The 16,401-nt window shown below is 37.4% G+C and overlaps 1 protein-coding gene across 6 annotated transcripts in view; it reads left to right on the forward strand.

The window, feature by feature from the left end:
- Nucleotides 1-16,401, forward strand: part of SPATA17 (spermatogenesis associated 17) — a 323,445-nt gene that overhangs the window by 80,497 nt on the left and 226,547 nt on the right. For all 6 annotated transcript variants that reach the window (XR_002336103.1, XR_002336102.1, XR_002336104.1 and 3 more), the window contains 1 exon segment: nucleotides 4,698-4,821. Coding sequence is in view for 2 of the 6 variants with exons in the window: in XM_021063977.1 (XP_020919636.1) it covers nucleotides 4,698-4,821 (124 nt within the window). In the remaining 4 variants the exon portion in view is untranslated.

Here is a 16,401-nt window from a genome sequence, read left to right on the forward strand (position 1 = left end):
TAAGAGAGGACAGGTATGGCTACAAATGCAAAATTCTGTGTCTTCCGAGGTCACCTGTAGCTCCCTCGTTACAATGTTATGATGCGACAATGAAGAAGAGTGGTTACATTTCATTTAAACTTTTCAAAAGCAGAGCAGCTGTTCCCTGTTGTGGATTTTGGGAAAATAATATGGATACTACAATATTCAGTTACCTTCTCAGAAAAAAGGTCTATGGACAGCCAAAAAATGTATTGGATTAGGCAAAATGTATGCTATGAGTATAGTACTGTGCTTAAAGGCATGGATTTTGGTGTCAAACCTAGATTCACATTCTAACTCTGCCGCCTTCTAGGTTGAGAGTTTGGGCAGATATTTCACCCCTCTGAATCTCCTTTCTGAATCTTTAAAATGGGAGGGCTAATATCTGCCTCCTATGTGTAATCCTCCTGGGAAAGGATTCAATGAGCTACATGATTTAGCCAGGAACCTCTTGGAAACAAAATGTGTGTCAAGGGTTAAACTGCTGATCCTTTATTTGGGTGGTTCTAGCCCAGGGCAGTGAGAGTGAGAAAAAGGGGGAGTGAAGGCCAGGGATGGAAAGCGAGTCTGAGATAATGATTTGGTTCGTGAGTGATGCTGAGGAGCGTTTGGGGGAATAGCACCTCTCAGGGAGTGGAAGAGGAAGGCAGAGCGAGAAGCCGAACTGCGTCGGTAGTCCCCGCCAATCTCGGGAAGCTCTGGATGTGGATGGGCATGTAGATAGTGCCAGGTGGACACAGAGGCCCTGGGTCTGTGCATCCCGTCAATCTCCAGGCATCGGATGCAGGCTGGGGGCAACTCATTTTTCTTCAGTGGGACTTAGCTTGAGCTGTCAGCCACCAACACCCCTGGCCGCTGTGTTGGGTTCTTTGGTCCTGTGGGGAGGGTGGAATAAGATGAGTCCCTGCTGCCCTGACTCCTTCTTCCCATCACGTCTCATAGTCACTCAACCTAGCGCAGCAGGTGCGCTTGCTTTTGTGAGCGCCCCCACCCCACCCCACCCCACCCCAGGCTTCCTCCTCCCAGTTTGCAAGGAGACCTGTCAAAGCTGTGAAAGAAATACGCGGGTGACAGAAGAAAAGGGAAATTTATTTGCATGGCCCTCTTTGTCGCCCATTTCCCACTGGATAAGGTTTTACCCCATGCCTCTTCGGAAGGCAGATTCCATGCTCTGCGTTGTGGAGTTTTATCCACAAAATACAGTCATGAAGAGAGAGAGAGAGGAGGAGGTCATTGAGAAGATTTAAGAAAGCATAAAAGATTCCTATTCAGTTGAGTAGGTAAAGCAAATAGCCTACTCCCAGCTTAAAGGAGACATCCTATAATGTAACACCTTACCATGTGCCAGCCACTACTCTGAACACTTGGCATAGATTCTTCTGTTTGATCCTCACAATAGCTTGATAAAGATGCTCATACTGATGATATATTTGCATTTCACAGATGAGGATAGTGAGCCTCAAAGACTAAACCGCTAGGAAGTAGCACAGCAGAGATTTTATAACCAGGCATCATTTCAGAGTCTGTGTTGTTTAACTGCTCCAACTATATTGCCTGCAAGCAGCTATTATTATCTTTGTTCTTGTTATCTTGATTAGAATATGTAAATATTTTATTATCATTAGAGGTGCCACTCGCCAAATATATTCCCATACGTAAAACCTTACAAAAGTTTCAGTAATTTTTGCCTTTATTTTAAAATTTATATCACAAAATGTTTTGTATATGTAAAAACTGATGTAGAAAGTCTTGGGACTTAACCAAGTTTCTTTAACTATATAGTAGAAACAGGATCATAAAATAAAAGAAAATATGCATAGTTCATTCAATAAAAATATCTTCTGCATTGTACTCCTTGTATCAGGCCAACGACAGCCTGATCCAGAGAATCTGCAAATCTGGGGATTCTAATTCCATCACTGCCATTAACTGATTTGTTTTTCAGAATAGGTCCTTTCGTCTCTTTATGTGTTTCCATATTTGTAAAATAGGGTAGCTATGCCTATCCTTTATATATCACAGGATTCTTTTTTTTTTAGGATGGAAATAAGACAACACACTTGACATGACTGAACATATTCATAACAAACTGAAACTATTTGGAAAAAATTTTTAAGTGTTTAGAAAGCATTTTTAAAATGGCTGGATTAAAAAAAAAATAGGGAAATTTTGTATTTTGTAGGGAACCCTAGTTACAAGGGTTTCCAGCCTTTAATCTTTAATGGGATCATATTTTTTTATGGCGTCCTTTACACTGAGCTGTATCTTCCTCTCTATTGCTATACAAAAATCTGTTGATCAAGGATAAAAAATTTATTTAGCTCTACCTACTTGGTCATTTAACAAAGACTATTTAACATAAACATAATTGTGGTCGTCCATATACATATCTGTACCGTCTCGAGTAGGGCAGAAAATTGGCTAGGAACATAAGACTGCTTTTTGCCAATAATTTTATGAATTTATTAATTATTTGTGCACTTAGAGATTATCCCAGATTAGTTTTTCTAGTGATTTTTCAAGTTTCTTGGATTTATACGTCGGGCTTTCCAGATTCTGCTGGCTTTATTCTGGGTTTTCTTTATGCACTAGAAACGAACATTCTTTCATAGCTCTCTCAGTTTTACCTCTCCTTGCCAAGCTCCCCAAGTACACATTGTTTTCATTTCACGTTTCCATGTCCTGAAGGTGGACTGTTTACCACTTCGGAGAATTCCCACTCCTGATTTTGCACCCAAGTCCTATTTACTTCTTTGTATCTTACCTGTTCATGCATGTGTTCAATTTTATTGGGGCTTTTTTCTGTCTTACGTTAAGCTCTCTTCATATTCATTAAGCTATTTATGGAGCACACATTTCTTTGTAGATGTGTTTTTTAATTTTTGTGATTGCTCAGAAAATTACTGCGCTTATCTATGGAGTAACATAAAATTGAATACATGCATATCTGAGTAATTATCCTTGCAGTGGCAGTTCTTTGGTTATTTTAAATTATCTTAAAGACTTATAAGGGGAATTATAGAAGAGATATTTATTTTTTACATAATCTCAAAAGTAAAGATTAGAATTAATAATGTATTCACTTTTTTATGTAACATACGTTTGTTATTTTTCCTGGTAAAAATTCTCATTTATTCATATGTAACTGCCTTGATATTTGTCCCTTAAGGACAAAGAAAGGTCACCAATCCTTCTAACTCCTGGTTCTTTGTCAAAAATGGACACAGTTAATGAGGTTTGTTTGGTACAGAACAAATTCTCAGACACAGATAGAGATCCTTTCAATGGAAACAAATTTGTTTGGCTTTACCAGGTTACTTAGCGATTAATAATAGCCTTGAGATGCAGGTCAGAAAGGTCATTGTACCAGCTTGCCAGCACAATCTAAATGTGCAGCCAGCCCCGCTCCGTGGGTCCAGAAGCCCCCAAAATACTATGCATAAGGTAAAACGGGCTATTTTCTGACTCCTCTTTTCATATTAATAAGCAATTTTCAAGAGAAGGGTGGCAAAATGAGGGCCATGCCACTCCAAGTAATTCATTTATTTTGCAATTTAATCTTATGTTGAAAAAAAAATAGCTCTGCTGCAATAACATAGCATGGTGATTTTTAAACGTCAGTGTGTTTCATAAGTAACCTTGTATGAAGTATCTGTATTAGTAGCCTTTAACAGAAAATTGCAACAAAAATATGTGTAGTCAATGAGGTAGAATAAGAATTTCTCTCTTTTTTTTCATTGTTGGAATTTTCTCTTTACTCTCCTCTGCTATCTTTGAAGTATTGCGCCCAGATAATTTGCTTAAAATTTTACTTATAGGATTAGACATTAAGTTACATATCTGTTTTTTTAAAAGAATAAAGTACAATTTCACAACATTATTTTAAGATGAACAGTTAAACTTGTCCTATGAAAATAAAAAATCTATTCTCCCCTGATTTGACAATATCTTGTTCTATTTAGCAGGTGTTTTCTACATGGTGTATTTTAAAAGCTTACCTTGTATTTATCTTTCTTAGATACACACACATAGAAATGCTGAAAAGTTTTTTTTTTATAGAATTTATTATACTTAGAAAGTTGTGAACTTATCCACTGAATTTAGTTTTTATTCTACTTATTGATATAATTGAATGAAATATCAACCTTTCATTATAGGATAATATATGTCATCTCACTGATAATATTTAACTGAAGTAAGCTTTGAATATATTAAGTGTATGTGTAAAAAGCCATCATACTTTTTAAAATTAGCCTATTAGTATGTAAAATAAACCATCAGAGATTTGTAAATACCAAATTTAAAGGAAATCAGTAGCTCAGATTTTTTTCTTTGGATATTTAAGTATATCCAAAATAGTTAATCTTCAATCAGAGAAAATGATAACACAGTAATGAACTTACTTTGCATTTGGTATATTTCCTCGGCTGTTGAACTAATTATAGTACGTAAATATTTGATTTTCAAAATTTCACCACTGAAAAATCACTTAAATGCTTTTTAAAGATTGCAGAGATTCCTCTAGAATGTGCCGGCAAGATAGCGTACACCGCTGATTTTGATGGATTTGAATGATGGTTGCCCCTCACAAACTCACTTGATTCGCATCAGTGGAAAGAATTCAAAGGTTAGCGGATTTTCACTATCACGAAAAACTGCAAACTGTTTCCTTGCAGGGAGGCACTGGAGGAGTTTGCAGACATGAAAGAAAGGGAAGAGAGGAAAGCCGACCTCGAAAAGGAAGAGAAGAAAAGAGATTACCAAGCCCGAAAGACGCATTACCTCCTCAGCACAAAGCAGGTTGGTTACCTGTCCCTGACAGCTCGCCGAGGCCACTTGGGCCCCCAGACTGACAGAGATAAACTAGCAGGCCGAATGGGACATGACTTGTTGAAAAGATATCCCAAAGACACTACTTCAAGTTCAATTCCGCGCTGCTGCCATGTAGGTGCGCGCAGGCACCAGGGCTCCTCCGTGACAGCAGCGTCGCAGAGGCGGCCGCAGCCAGGCCGGCGGAAAGGCCCAAGTCAGCAGGGTGACCCGCCACCGCGCTGACACAGCAGGGAGGGCATAACCCATCCCGAGTGGCTTGTCGCCTTGTGAACTGATCAAGGACTAAGCAGTTATTAAGCTGAGGTCGCTTTCATGTTTCCTCTGTTCATTGAGCTAATGCTGAGGTTAGAACCCTTCCTGCATCCTTTCTAAATTCCCGTGCAAGTTTGCAGGTGTAGCTTTTAACCAAGCTGCTCGAGCAGTTGTCTCTTCATAAGAAATATAATTGCGGAATTTGGAATATGTTGAACTTTCTTTTCTGGTACGTGGTAAGATTTCGTGCCTCCGATCTTGTCCTGGTTACTAAGAAAGAATAGATTGCGTGTAGAACATGCTGCTCACAAGAAAATAGGGTTTAAAACAAGCGCGAATTTGTGGTTTGAGACGTGTTTTGTGACTTGAGCTTTAGGCAGGAAGCTAACACTTGCTTGGTTTTGATTCTTTCTCCTAGACTTCAAGTCCAGTGTTAGAGCTCTAGCTAAGTCACCTATGCAGATGCCTTCAGATGGGGCAGGTCAAGTCCCAGTGGTGGAGGGTGAGATTGCAGACTGAAGGGCATCCTTAGAGACGACCAGATTCAAAACCACATTAAGTACTTAGGCAAGAGGCAATAATTTAAAGATGATTTTAAAAATTAAGTAAAAGTATTTTTACTTTTCCTTACAAAATCTATAACAATGTAAGCTTTTTAGTTGTATGATTAGTGGACTAAATATTTAACATAGAGGATTCCAGACCCAGAATTCTTTTTGGCAAAACATTTTTTTCAAACTTTAGTTGCTAGTAATTTCAATTTTGATGAAACTAAGAGGGGCTATCAATATATCTTATAATTCTCTAAAGCTAGTAATAATTCTTGGGGATAGTTGTTTCTTTTGATAACTTTGAACCATCTTTAATTTAGGCTTTGAAACTTTCTTAATCTGAGTTCTAATTGTGTTTTATACTTTTAATGGCTAGTGTAATAGAGAAAGCAATCTAAAAAATGGTGAAACCAGATTTAACTGATATATCTGTTGTCTCTTTTATCCAGGGTTATTTAATTACCAGTTATGTAGTGGAATAATTTAGAAAGACCATAAAAACTTAGTTGTTTTACTAATAAAGATAGTATAATAGCATAAATCCACAGAGTGCTTAGCATGTGTCCGAGAGTATGGTGGGTAGTTTATATACATTATTTTTTTTATTTCATTTCAGTTTTTAAATTAAGCACTTGGTTTAATAAATTATTTCACAGACTTGACCATGTGACTTGACTCACGGACCTTAATGAATTTTCAAACAATATTGGCATTCTATTTTAGGTATGTTTGTGTTAGCCAAACAAGCTGTCAAGGCTGTATTCTCTATTTCTCTTTGTTTATCCCATGCTGGCTGCTAGTAATATCAGTGTATTATCAAGTTCAGTTTAGTAATGCTTATCTCCAGAACTTCCTGGCAGCCAATAAAAAGGTTCATCATTCAGAGTAAAAGTCTGATGGGCTTTTACATCAGACAGAGCTGAGCAGGCATCCAAGTTCTCCCACTGAGGGTAAGGTATTAGGAGATTACCTGGGATTGTCTGAGCCTCTGTTTCATTCTGCACCTTGAAAGAATAGTGTGAGGACCAAATGTGTTGTATTTAAAACATCACCAAGCCCTTAGAGAGCATTCAGTAAATGATAACAATCATATTATTGGAATTTAACTTGTCAGGGATAAACTGAGATGCTACACTCTCATTTCCCTCTCTTTGTCTTCGCTGTTGGAAGCATTCATTTTCTCATTTCCTTTCTTTGCTTTCCTTTCCTTATTAAGGAAAACTGGAAATCTTCATAATAGCGTTACCTGCCCCGACATTCTACACCTGGCCTCACAGCCCGGAGGGCAGTGCAGGGAGTGGGGGGTGGGGGGAATGATGCTCTTAAATCCCCCCCACCTTGGAGAGGGATATTATAAACACATCAGGGATTTTCATTTAAATCTGGCACGTTGGTATGTTTTGTCATAGTGATCTTTAATATCTGATCGCAAGAAACTAGAGACCAAAAGACAGCCCTCTGAAATTATGGACACACTTTTGTTCCCAAGGCAAAATTTCTTCCTTCCTTCCCTTCCTCCCTCCTTCCTTCCAAAGTTTCATCCTGGTCTCATCTGTTTACTTTGGTCAGAGGATTAGTTAGTTGTACTAACAGAATGGTACTAGAAATTTTTAATGTTTCTTCCTTATATCCACCAGATTTGCTGTGCTCAGCTTTAAATAAGTGCCTTTCATCATGAAATTTAAACATTGAACTTAAAAACTGATGTTACAGATACAATTATAAATCACCTTCACAAATTTTGTTGTACAAAAATATACAAATCGGCACTGATATTTACTAAATAGAGTGAATGTAAATCTTAACTTTAAAAATTCATCAGTGAAATTACTCCAAATAACATATTTTTGAGTACCTACAAACTTTCTGACACCGTCCTAGGACGAGGATCAGGTCATGTAAATACCTACTATATGCTCCTGAACCACAAGGAGCATTCTAACTTCAGTCTGCTGCCAAACAGTTTTTTTTTTAGGTGGAAGGAAATTGCCAACTTTCTGTTACAGCCTATAAGATAGTGTCACTGAAATTAGCAACCATTTATATTTATGAGTTTGTTGATTCCGTTTACTATTTTTTTTAAATAAAAATCTTTAAGTACTTTTCCTAACCATAGAAGAGTTAGAGAGTGAAAAACACATATTTCAGTTTGAGTATTTTTAATGATTTTTTTTTTCAGGATGACTTGGCTACTGGGAAGGAATTAAGCTGTAGATATAAAAATATTCCTAAATCATATGTTTACAGATTCATTGCATTTTTGTTCTCATATTAAACACACATTTAAGGACAAAATGAAGGTGAAATATGAATTCAGTATTTATTTTGAAAGACTTGTGCAAGTTCTAACTCTTGCTTGGTGCAGATATTTGAAAACCTACTGAATCAATATTCAAACCTAAATCATTTTTGTAAGAAGTATAATGAGGACAGGAAAAGTTTTATTGAACTGCCTCAAAGGAATAATTCTAATAGCATTTCTAGCCAGGAAAAACACACTATTTTCTTGGTGATTTCAACAATTTAGAAATGATGTTAATGTAGTTTTTAGAATAGTGATTCTCATATTAAATTTGCATAGTTCTAATATAGCTAAACTTAGACAAGTTGAAATAAAACATTAATTCAGACAAATGATTCAGAAAAGGTAAAGACTTTTGTAAGCTAAAAATATGTTTGTATTCATATATATATAATAAATGAGGTCTTGTTATTTAAATGTATTAATTTCAGGATGATTATACTGATATACTGACATGCTCATGCTGACAGAAGAGTTTTAAAGTCAGTTTTACGCCTATTTTTAGTACAAATCTAATGTATATCATAAAATACTTCTAAAATCTATTACTAATTTTTACTGGTATTAATTATCTCATCTTTATGCAAGCAGATGTATTAGAATTAATAGGAATTACACAAGTAAATAACTAATATTGCAATGAGTGAGTTAATAGAGCCCTCAGGGTCTTATTAATTAAAAAGTTCAAGTCATATTAAAGCACCTTTTGTATATGTTTATTTCAATCAGAAAGCTGAACATGGTAACTTATTTGCATAAATAATCAATCACCATTTACTAGTAGTAATAAGGTTAATTTGTTGCTACAGACATAATAGGATTAGTCAATTATATTTCCCAGAAAGTACTATTTGTTATGCACCCCATCACCTGCAAAACAGGATTGAGTTTAGCACCCTTATTAAATGAACACATCAAAAAATCTTTGTCCTGTACAAGTTTTATGAAAAGAAAGCTAATTTTAGTTGATTTGAATAAGTAAAATGCAAACACTGCTTCCATTTGTAAATTTGATTTATCTTTCTGCAAAGATTGATTATTTAATAAAGTTATTTATTTTGATTCAGCAACCAGTCAAACTAAATCCAACACATACAGGACATATTTCCTTTGAAGAAAATCTCATTTGCAGATTTGGTTTCTTCCAAATAAAAAGACTTTGATTCCCTTGTCCTTGTTTTGGGTAATAAATTATGTTGTCTGCTCCACCTACTGGTAGATATTTGCAAAGGCCTATTGTTGGCTTCATTAAAAGAAACTGCCTCTGAAACATTGCCAGAATTTTTAAGGATCTTCTTGGAGATCCACAAGGCTAAAGATACAAATGTAAAATGCAAGATCCAAATCAGTAAATTAGTGTTTAGAAATATAGGTTATCATATAAAATAATACATGTTAATAGTTTCCTGATGAGTGAAAATATTACCCTGCTCTTTTTCCTTTTAATATGCCAATAGAAAGATAACTAAATATAAAATACACTCATCACTCAGTATATTAAAACTACATATTTTATTTTAGTTATGGCATTTAATAGCTTATACAATTTCAAATTAAAACTAAATTGAAAAATTATATAGCTAATTAAACTTATATAATTAAAATACATATTTTGTGGAAATAATTTTCATGTGGTCTCTATATAATAGATTTGTAGTGTTTTTCCTTTAGTGGGTAGTTAATATTTTCTTATCAACACTGAGAAAACAACTTTTAGTTATTTATGATTCTTTATAGAGCGCCATACTCTGATTCTCTGATTAATACTGGCAAAACTTTATTTTTTATTGTTTTTTAAGAGAAACAAATGATTTCAGCTTCTTTGTTTTCAAGGTCATATGAAATCATATTTGTATACATGAGGAAAGTAATTTTAAAAAGTAAACTTGATGTGCCAAAAATTAATTGGTCCTATGTTTATATGTAAAACATCTTTATATATAGGACAAATTTTATAAGATGGAAAAATCATTTATTGTCTTTGGCTCCATCTTCTCAGGGTCATAATTAGGAAGATTCTTTGCCTGACCTATTAAGTAATTAGCATGTGATGCTCACTTTTTTTTTTTTTTGGCTACGTCTGTGACATGCAGAAGTTCCCAAGCCAAAGATTGAACCCGTGCCACAGCAGTGACCCAAGCACAGCAGTGATAACAGTTCGACCCTTAACCTGCCCACTACACCACCAGGGAACTCTGTTATTGCTCACCTTTAATTCGAGGTGGTGAAGTAACAGAACTGAAGCCTTTCATTGTGCACCTGCCATATGTGTGTGTGTGTGTGTGTGTGTGAGAGAGAGAGAGAGAGAGAGAGAGAGTGTGATGTGTCTTCATCTATATGGTGCATTTGGAAAGTATCTTTGGAGAGTCTTCTCATAAGGCACTGTCCTTAGGCACTGGCGACCCACCGCAGTGGTTGGGAAACTCACTCGTGACGGTTAAACGAATCCCAGGAACGAGTGACTCTCTCGGGTTCATTTTAGACCTCTTGATCCCTATCTCCAAACCACTTCTTTCACTTCCAAACATTAATTGTGTTTGTGTAGGTTTATCACCTTCCAGTTATCCTTTGAAAACACCAGCCTTCTGATTATACACTGCTCCTTGAGTTACCCTCAATTCCCTGAACTCTCTTTTTTCTCTTTCTCTGACGTGCTTTAGTCTTAAAAGAAATTGGTTCTAAGTGAGTTTCTGTACAAAGACAGAGAAAAAGTAGGGCCTGCATCTTCAAATGTGTGAAGCGAGACAGAACATAACGTAGGTTTCTGTCGTGCCTCCCCGTGACGAGCAGAAAGCGCTTTTAGTCTGTTTATCTCCACAATATTCTCTAAAGCAGCAGTTATCTTTCTGGTGACTAAAATGTTTGGTACTCGTTTTTCCTCTGGCCACTGGGCAGATTTATTCTTTCAGGAAGATTATGTAGTGAATAAAGGTGTGGCCTACAGTCTTGGGATGTGTGGTGCAGAGGCAGATCTTAACCTTTGGCCCTTTGTTCTGGGTCCCGAGTGAACAGGCCACCTCCCACGATTCTTACACACGTTGTTACTATGGGCCGTCTGTGTTCAGAAAAGGCCACAGACTGAGCCACCATGAAGAATGAATTAGCTATTAACGTTTACATTTTGTTTCCTTCCTCTCTAACGTTAGAGTTTTTATTATCCTGCAATATATCAAAGGGATGAAATGACCCATCATCAGTCCTCTTGGAACAGACCGATGAAGTGGTTGAAAACACCTTGTTGTGTCCCCCAGTTGAATTCCATTTCCACTCTCCTCTCCTTGCCATCCTTTATCCACTGTGCCTCTAAGAGATAGACACAAACATGCAGATAGAAGCAAAAATAAAATCAAAATGAATGAAAAGAGAGGCCACTTAAATAGAAACGTGCCTTAAGCTACCTATTTGTATTGTTCTTGGTAATGTGATAAATTTAAAAAGTTTCTTAAAATTGTTTTCTTTAGCAAACACACTCTAGATCTCTCCTGTAGATGTGGCTAGGTACCGGCTTATAGATTCTAGGTCTTGAAGCTTATACAATTTTAGGATCCACCTTTAAGAAGACAATATACAAAGTTATAAATACAAGAAGAGGAATATTGCATATAAGGCACAAAAATCATTTCAAACACAGTTCAAGTGTTAATGTCTGACAAGACCAGAACTCAAAATCTAAAAATACAGCAGTAGTTTTATGAGCCACCTGACACCTCTGTAGCGTGTGTTCCCATATTTTGGCTTCATACTCTTTTGATTGCGTCTTAACAATAATTTTGTTATATGTTCTAGTGTGAGAGGAGGAATTTATTCACTCTCTTCTCAAGGAATATTGATCTCAATTTCTCACTACTGTAAAAAAGTTAAATGATGTATTTCTGTGTGTTCATGCTGCATTATTGAATTATTTTTGAACGAGGGGAGCTTCCATTTTGTAATGGAAATGCTGAGAATCAAATTCTCCATTTATGATTTACACATGTGAATTTTGGCATGAATTTCCAAAGTCCAGCTCCTGGAAGTACACACGTGGAATCCTGTTTCTTTTCCACCACCCACACGCTTCCAGGGCTGCACGCCTTAAGGATGTTTCCACTGCAGGACAGGCTGCAGATCCACACCTTTATTTGTGATGCCCGGGGAGTCTGCACAGTGGGTGCAGGAGTATTCCTGGGAGCTGTTCCTACGTTAGGATTACTAACAAATTTTTAGTGTCCTTGGAAGTACCAGGAAAAAAAAACAAACCCATAAATATATTCAACTAAACCTAAATGACATGTATAAGCACGGCGGCTTCGTCCTAGCTTGACGCCCAGCACTCCCGCAGCTGCTCGTGCCATCCAACCCAGGTGTGACAGAGGATAAGGCAGAATATAAAGAAACAGAGGAATTAACTGGTATCTTACTCTTGCCATGTGAGCTCACTGACGGGAGTCCCTCCCTGTGTCTTAGAAAGGGCCTACCAAAATGAGGAGCCCAAAGACTACGCTCACCCCAGCATATGGAGATTCCCAGGCTAGGGGTCCAATTGGAGCTGCAGCTGCCAGGCTGTGCCACAGCCACACAGCAACGCAAGATCCGAGCTGCGTCTGCAAGGTTCACCACAGCTCACAGCAAGGCCAGATTCTTAACTCACTGAGTGGGACCAGGGCTTGAACCTGCATCCTCAAGGATTCTAGTCTGGTTCATTACTGCTGAGCCTCAACAGGAACTCCTGATTATAATTTGGTACTGTGTGTAAGCTCTGCTGCTGTGGTTAAACTTGCTCCAATAGGCTTTAATTTTTCTGTTAATATGCTCTGGAGAACCATCTGCATACTGGGTAGCAAATCCAGCACTCAAATATTCAAATAAATTTTTATCTTCGTCCTATCTTTAAAATTGAAGCACCTGATTATTTTCTTTAGTTCCCTCTCTCTTGTTTCTTTTATATTTTATAATATAAAAGGTCAGTTTATTTTCATCCAGTAGATGGGGTACATTTTTAATGTATTAGGCTATGCAGTAGAGAGATTTTTCATTAGGTATTCAAAAATAATCTATAAATACACAAACGTATGTATATGTATATGCTTATATATATATATAATACAGATGCAGACTTGTATAAAATTTCCATGCAGTTTTTTGCAAATATCATTTAAATAATGTTTGTTGGGACTATTGTCTAATTGCAGACATAAAATGTTATTCAGTGCCCAAAACCAGTAATACAAAGATGAACACAGAAGAAAATCTTTGTTCATATTGTACCATCCAAAAGATAACCACTGTTCAAAAGTTGGTATATGTTCTTCCAGTAAAGGACTTAGAAATTTTTCACTTAGAAATGGTATCCAATACAGTTTTGATAGAAAATTCATATCAGAAAAGAATCAGGATAAAATGCATAACAAAAGTAGTTCACATTTCCCACCCCGTGTAAAATGTTCCTCCACTTAGCCTTTTACTCTGGGGCACCATCATTTAAATTGCATTGTATATAAACATTTATATAAAGTAATTGACAGCTAACGACGATATACTTATTTCTATTAGTTTTGTATTAAATTAATGTTGCTGGTAAGTTAATTGCAATCAATCCTATTAAGTTTCTCTAATTTGAGAAGACCGAGGGTTTTTTTGGGTGGGGGGAGTCCTTTTGATATCACTACTTGTGTTAATATAATGAAACCCCAAACCTAGAAACAGAAGGAATACAAGCTCTAACTAGATCTGATGAAAGAATTGGGTCTCTAATACTTTATATGTTTAAAGATTTATTCCTATTATTTTGGCTACTTTTCTATTTTCAGGACACTTCAGAAATACTTGAGACCAGTTCTAAGTTAGATGCTGTTATAACTGCTACACAATGAAGGGGTGGAGCTTGTTGGTCCATGATTGAGCCTAGCTCTTCTGTTGGACCAAAAGAATAGCTTTATGTAGATAAGCCCTGCTCTCCGTTTAGCCTTGATATTTAACTTGCTCTGCTGGATTCAAAAACTTCCAAAATATTTCAGCTGAGAATCCAAGTGGCCAAATTTTAAGATCTCAGGCTTTGGTATAATTCTTCTTTCTTCCCTTCTCTTTCCTCCTTCAGTCTTCCTCTGTAGCTCTTTCCCTAGCCCATGAGCCCTATAGTCAAGCACAGTGTACCTTTTGAATTAAAACTTAGGACATAGGGAGAGCAATTGTACTTCCCAATGCTTCCTTGAAATGCACTCTTACCTAAGTCAGTGGTGAAAATACCCAGTCGTGGTCGAATGTAGCTGATTGGGTCATTAAGATCACTATTGCGAACATGAGATTTTTGACTTTTGGTTTTAAATTAAGGTGTAGTCCAACACAAGAAATCATCTCTGACTTTACGATTTTATGCAATATCAAATAGGTAAAGATTTTAAAAGACACGGAAAGTTTGCTCAGTATTTTATGTATTTATTACCGTTGCCAAAGAAACAACCAAAGAGGACTTAAAATTGTGTATGTTAAAAATATATAAAATTAGTGTCCTTTTGGTGTGATGAGCATGATTTTAAGTATTTTCGTACAAAATGGCAAGTTTTCTCTATAACTAATAGTCTTGTCATTTGCTATAACTAGTAGTCTTGTGTCTCTCTACTGTAACTTTTGGCAGTTGGAAGTATTTCAGCCAAAAATGAGTTATGTTATTCACACAGTATCGCAGCAGACAGTACAATAAAGGTTGAGAGGAGTTTCCTCATGGCTCAGGAGTTACGGATCTGGTGTTGTCCCTGCAGCAGCTCCGGTCACCGCTGTGGTGAGGGTTCAGTCCCTGGCCTGGGAACTTCCTGTGGGTGTGGCCAAAGAAAAGAAATCAACAGCAACAACAACAACATGGTTGAGAAAATGGGAGGATGGGTTTGAGAAGAGAGGGGAGGGAAAGCATTTATCTTGAAATGTTACCCATGACTGTCTCTTGGACCGAAAATAAATAAGCTGCCTGTTTTACTTGCTATTATTACATTGAAAGGAAAGACTTGTCGAAAGGATATAAGAACAGGATAGCTCTGAGACTGCAGTTGTCTTTGACATCTCCCTCTTGATTTGACCGGGGCTGTTGCTTGCAATTAACGAATGCTCATGTCGCTAAAAGTACTGGGATTCTTTTTTTCCCAAATGATAAAACCAAAGTTATATTTGTTGGTTTGTTCGGCACCATTGGAGTTGTCAATATATTTAGTGACAGAAGTGAGGCACAGTATTTGCCAGAGCACCGCTATGGGTAGTCAGGGCAGAGACTTGGTTGAGGAGGAAAAGAGAGGTGAGAAAGAGCCCAGTACCTTAACGGACTTTTCCCTGCCTGTGTTCAGGACAAGTGCAGAGCAAGAAGACATAGATGGTTGGAGATCAGACGTATTAGTTTTATTAGTAGGGAGAACTGGATTGGAAGTTGGCATCTGAAGCACTACTGGACTTGCTTCTACTTAATTTTATAATGAAATCTGATTCCCAATGACAAGCAAAGCAGGCAAACCGGGTTGATCCATGTGAATTTTAAAGCAAGTCGGCGCGAAGAATATTTGCTTTCCTGTAGCCAGGCTGCCGTTCGAGAAATGAGAGGAAGGGGCTGACCTAGGCTCAACCCACACCTTTCCTGATGCGCTAAACAGAGAACTCACCCCTGTTCCTTGATACAGCGGTGAGCAGAGAGAGGCCAGTGAAATCCTAAGGAATAGGACATATGGAGTCCCCTTGATTAGACTGATAGGCTTGGTGAAGGAGCAGGATTAGAGGAAGGTTTTTAGAAAAGTAGATTTGTACATGTTCACAAAACTGGGGGAGAAACAGGAGAAAGCTTAAAAATATAGGAGAAATGAAATAACTCAATAAGCCTGGACCCAGAAAAGGTGGGAGCGGATGTGATGAAGAATGTGAAAGTGTAGGCAGGAACGGATGCAAGGAGAAGTTAACCTCGAAAGTCAGGAAAGAATAAAAGAAGCGTACTGAATACTTCTCTAGGGTTCGTGGGAAGTAGTTAGTGCCTGAGGACTTCAGTATTCTGACTGATCTTATAAAATAATCCTGTGACGAATCAGAGACAGAGGGCTATGTAGTGGCTCTGAGGGACCAGCTAGATTTGAAATCCACCCTATGTAGTGTCTCCAGTCTGCCTGTGATATGATTTCTTCCAGCAGCTGTCAGCAGCCTGAGATTGTGAGCATGCAGAGTAAGAGCAACAACAGCTGACATTCACCAATGTTTACTGTGAGCCAAGTTTTCTTCTAATTGCTTTGCAGGAGTCACCTCTCTTAATTCTCAGGTACCAGCCTCTAAGGCAGGCAGTTATCCCCAATTCACTGATGAAGCACAAGAAGACTAAGTCAGGACGCAAGGTCAGGGTTAGTGTGTGATGGTCTAGTTCCAAAGCTCAGCGTCACAATGAGTCCATGGTACCACCTCCTAAAAAGAGCATTTATTGAGTACTTTCTTGGTGTCAGACCA

Source organism: Sus scrofa, chromosome 10, assembly GCF_000003025.6.
Source record: "Sus scrofa isolate TJ Tabasco breed Duroc chromosome 10, Sscrofa11.1, whole genome shotgun sequence".
Classification (NCBI taxonomy): Eukaryota; Metazoa; Chordata; class Mammalia; order Artiodactyla; family Suidae; genus Sus; species Sus scrofa.